The sequence below is a fragment of the Gastrolobium bilobum genome, unplaced genomic scaffold (assembly GCF_033153095.1).
Source record: "Gastrolobium bilobum isolate Gb01-03AN ecotype WA unplaced genomic scaffold, APGP_CSIRO_Gbil_v1 utg23001, whole genome shotgun sequence".
NCBI lineage: Eukaryota > Viridiplantae > Streptophyta > Magnoliopsida > Fabales > Fabaceae > Gastrolobium > Gastrolobium bilobum.
In genome coordinates, this window is record NW_026899448.1 from 109,235 (window position 1) to 112,810 (window position 3,576).

Consider the following 3,576-nt stretch of genomic DNA (forward strand, 5'->3'; position numbering starts at 1 on the left):
TAGCTATTATATAACACAAAGCATAAGGGGCCAGAGTAACACGAGCCTTTAGATATTCCATTTTCACCTTTCATTGCCACACCTTGGTGACTACTGACTAGTGTGTCCTAGGTGTTTTCTCAACGGGGGAGCCTTCTACTTTCAATTAACACTTGTGCGCTTCGGGGTGGTTGCCCCTTTTACTTGCTGTCAACTTCTGGAATGCTATAAAGAGAAAATGAAAAGCGCGTTCCATATGCAACCATTCAGAGGGTTCTTCTTCTGAATGAAACTTCTTAAAAGTATGATGAGCATTCTATTCAATACATTTATATCAGCTATCAGAGACTTAATTGTAGCTTGGTTCACAAAGAACTCGTTACTTAAAAGCAAAATGAATTCATATTTTGCTAAAACACTCAAAATGTTTTAAAAAAAAACCACTCCCCATTAAACCCGACTAGCGAGTGTGGGGTGGAGGAAATCCTTGTACGCAGCCTTACCCTTGCATAATTGCAAAGAGGTTATTTCCTGGATTCGAACTCATGACCTTTCAGTCATGAAGGAACAGTTTTACCAGTGCTCCGGTTCGCCCCCTTGTTTTAAAAGTAGAAATGAAATTCTAATATCAATAAACTACTAACCGAAAGTGGTCCCCGACAAGCATCCCATGCTTCAGATAAAATAACACATAACACAAACATTTGTAACCCCTACTTTAGAAATGGGGAAGGGAGAACTTACAATGAAACAATATTATCAAAATAACTATCATATATAATATAACCATTGAAAGTTAAAAGAAAATTTCCTTTAGCTCAATAAATTACGAGAACCTAAAAGCACCATAATCAGTAATCTTGTATAGTATAAGCACACAGAAAAGTGGATGATGTAATATATAACGCACAGTATTATAACACTGCAAACAAATGATCTATCAATCCTCATTTTCCCCCATTACATTATTCTCATTTATCCCTTAATTATGATCAATGTTTCAGGCTTAGCATACTTCAATCCCCCCATAAATACAGCTGTCATCTTTCTATGTTTTGAAGACTAAGAGAAGAAACAGAGGAAAAATAGTTTAAAATTAGGTCACTTGTGAGGCAAGTGTTAGTTGTTACCCAATATTAGATATATCATCTTATTTTACAAGAGTTAGGGGGTTTTATGTCACAAAATAAACTTTATGGACCAAATATAGAGATGATCTAAACTTTGGTAATTTGTATTTCATCTCATGGATAGAAACAAAAGCAAATCAAATCTGAAAATACCGTGCATGTATATAGTACAGAAAATACAGTAATAGTAGTAACATCTTTCTTCAGTGCAGACTGCCTATCATTTTTTTTCCCAATTATTCTGTTTTTCATATACACAAGTAACTAATTTGTAACTAATATCATCAAGAATCAGATGAAGTTCAATCTACTGTACATTTGGAGAATTTACCAGAAACTGTCATCAACAGATGATGTGTCATAATCTATTTCCATCTCTGGCTCCACCTCAGGCTCGTCAGACCTAAATTCAGCCGAATCAATGTCAGCCAGATTCTTCAAATCAACCACCGAAAGCTCGTCTAGGCGCCTGACAACTAAGTCTGCAGCCCCAAGCTCGTAGACAGGATGCTTGCTAGCAACAGCCACACACTTCATACGTGCATCATGTGCAGCCTCCACTGTTTGATTTGAGTTTCCAAACACAATGCACCTCTCGGGTATGAAATTTAAAAGCTGAGCTGCATACACAAACATTTCTGGATCAGGCTTTCCCCTGTGAACATCCTCTGCTGCTACAATAACACTGAAGTTGTCTTCAATACCAAATTCTCCAATAACAGACTCAAGATTTTTTCTAGGTCGCGTGGAAACCAATGCCATTGGTATCTTATAATGCATCAAAACACTCACAAACTCTTTAGACCCAGGCATGAGACTATATTTTCCGCCCTGCAAAGCTTGGTAGATTTCTTCCTTTCTATTAGCCATTCTTCTTATCTGTGCTGGGTCCCTGGACCAACACAACACTTCAGATATTGCCTGTTCATTCTTCATGCCTTCTATTCTCTTAAGGATGAAAGCAGGAGGAGAGGATTTGCCATCTTCTTGAGAGAGGGCAAGCCAAGCTTGCTTCTCTAGATCAGGGTTGTTTTCAATGAGAACCCCTTCCCACTCAAATATAGCACCCAACCAGCCACATCCCATCCTCTCTTGTCGAAGCAAGGGATTCCTAAGCGAAGGGTTATCTGCTCTATTAACCGGAGGCCACAACCCAGGTCTTGGATCAAAGCCACTATCAATCTTGTTATTATCTTTCTTGGGCAACTTGTCTTCCCTGTACGAATAAGCTTCTCTTGTGAGCTCCACAGCCTGGGCCTTAACTGATGATGATAGGAAGCTATCTTGTTTGTATTTAGGCAAAGGAAGAGAAACAACATTCCTTCCACCAAGAAACTCATTTGCTGGGAACCTAAAAGTATTCAAAGACTTGCGTTTACCCGATCCATCCCTGATTAAATTCCCTCCACATACAGGACGGTGGCCAAGGAGTGAAGTTGCAGCAATTGATTCAACCATTTTACAATCTCAAACTAGCTTGCTTGAATTGACTTTGATGGCACAGACCCTTTAAGGGTCACAAACGAGTTCCACAAAGGATAAACCCAATTTCACTAAAGAAACCTATTTAACAAAAGATTCAAAGCTGAACTCGAACCTCGACTACCAGACCCAAACTAAATTATTGAACAAGACACCATCTTGGGAGAAAAAGCGACAGAGAGAAGCAGAGTTTTATAGCGAAATCGCAACGTTATCGACAAGAACCACCATAAAAAATCCCCTTCATGAAAAAACAAGCATACCCATTATTCAAATCGCCAAAATATCAGTAGAAAATGCATATAACAGTAGAAAGTGGAACACGAAAATAAAAAAGAAAGCAAAGAAATTAGTAAATGAGTTAATTAATTAGTGAAGGAGAAGAAGCGTTTGCACCTGCAATCAACCAAAAGTGTTGGAAAGAGAAAGCAAGTGAAGAGAGGATCCGAAAATCCACAGCCACGAAGAGGAAAAACAGAGATGAATCTCTCTTCTTTGTTAGCTAATTTTTCGGAGAAGCTTTTTCTTTCTATACGTTTCTTTTTATTTTTCTTTTTTCTTTTTTCCTCTCTGGTTTTTATTTTGATTTTTTAAGGCAAAACAAAAGTGTGGTTTATAAATCATGAAAAATGGGTAAAGAAGAGAGATAAGAGAACGCACGCACCGCATTGAACATTGAACATTGAAGGCGAAACAGTCCACGCTGGCGAAATCAATAGGCTATCAATACACGTGTTGCTATAAAATGCGATCATTTTTTTCCGTCTTGGGTGACTGCCAGGCATCTTATCATAGCCTTTTCTTCTTGTTTTCCTTTTTATGTATTTTTTTCCAATTAAAGAAAACCGCTAACGAAACAGTATTTCCCTTTACGCCACTCAACCGTGGTTTAAGGATAATATACTCCTGCTTGTTAGTTGTTTTATTTTTTTCAACTATACAATCAGATAAAATATGTTTAATTAATTTTCACCAAAAAAATATT

General features: G+C 37.6%; 1 protein-coding gene across 1 annotated transcript; it reads right to left on the minus strand.

Annotated features, from left to right (window-relative positions):
* Positions 1-1,207: 1,207 nt before the first annotated feature.
* Positions 1,208-3,173, minus strand: LOC133290489 (5-amino-6-(5-phospho-D-ribitylamino)uracil phosphatase, chloroplastic). The gene is made up of 2 exons (XM_061488576.1): positions 2,988-3,173; positions 1,208-2,832 (listed from the first exon to the last, which is right to left on the minus strand). Exon 2 carries the CDS (start codon positions 2,565-2,567, stop codon positions 1,437-1,439), a length of 1,131 nt encoding a protein of 376 aa, XP_061344560.1. The 5' UTR covers positions 2,568-2,832; positions 2,988-3,173; the 3' UTR covers positions 1,208-1,436.
* Positions 3,174-3,576: the final 403 nt, after the last annotated feature.

Bases quoted from the DNA above. Each gene is read 5' to 3' on its own strand.
- LOC133290489 (XM_061488576.1), bottom strand. From the start codon at position 2,567: ATGGTTGAATCAATTGCTGCAACTTCACTCCTTGGCCACCGTCCTGTA.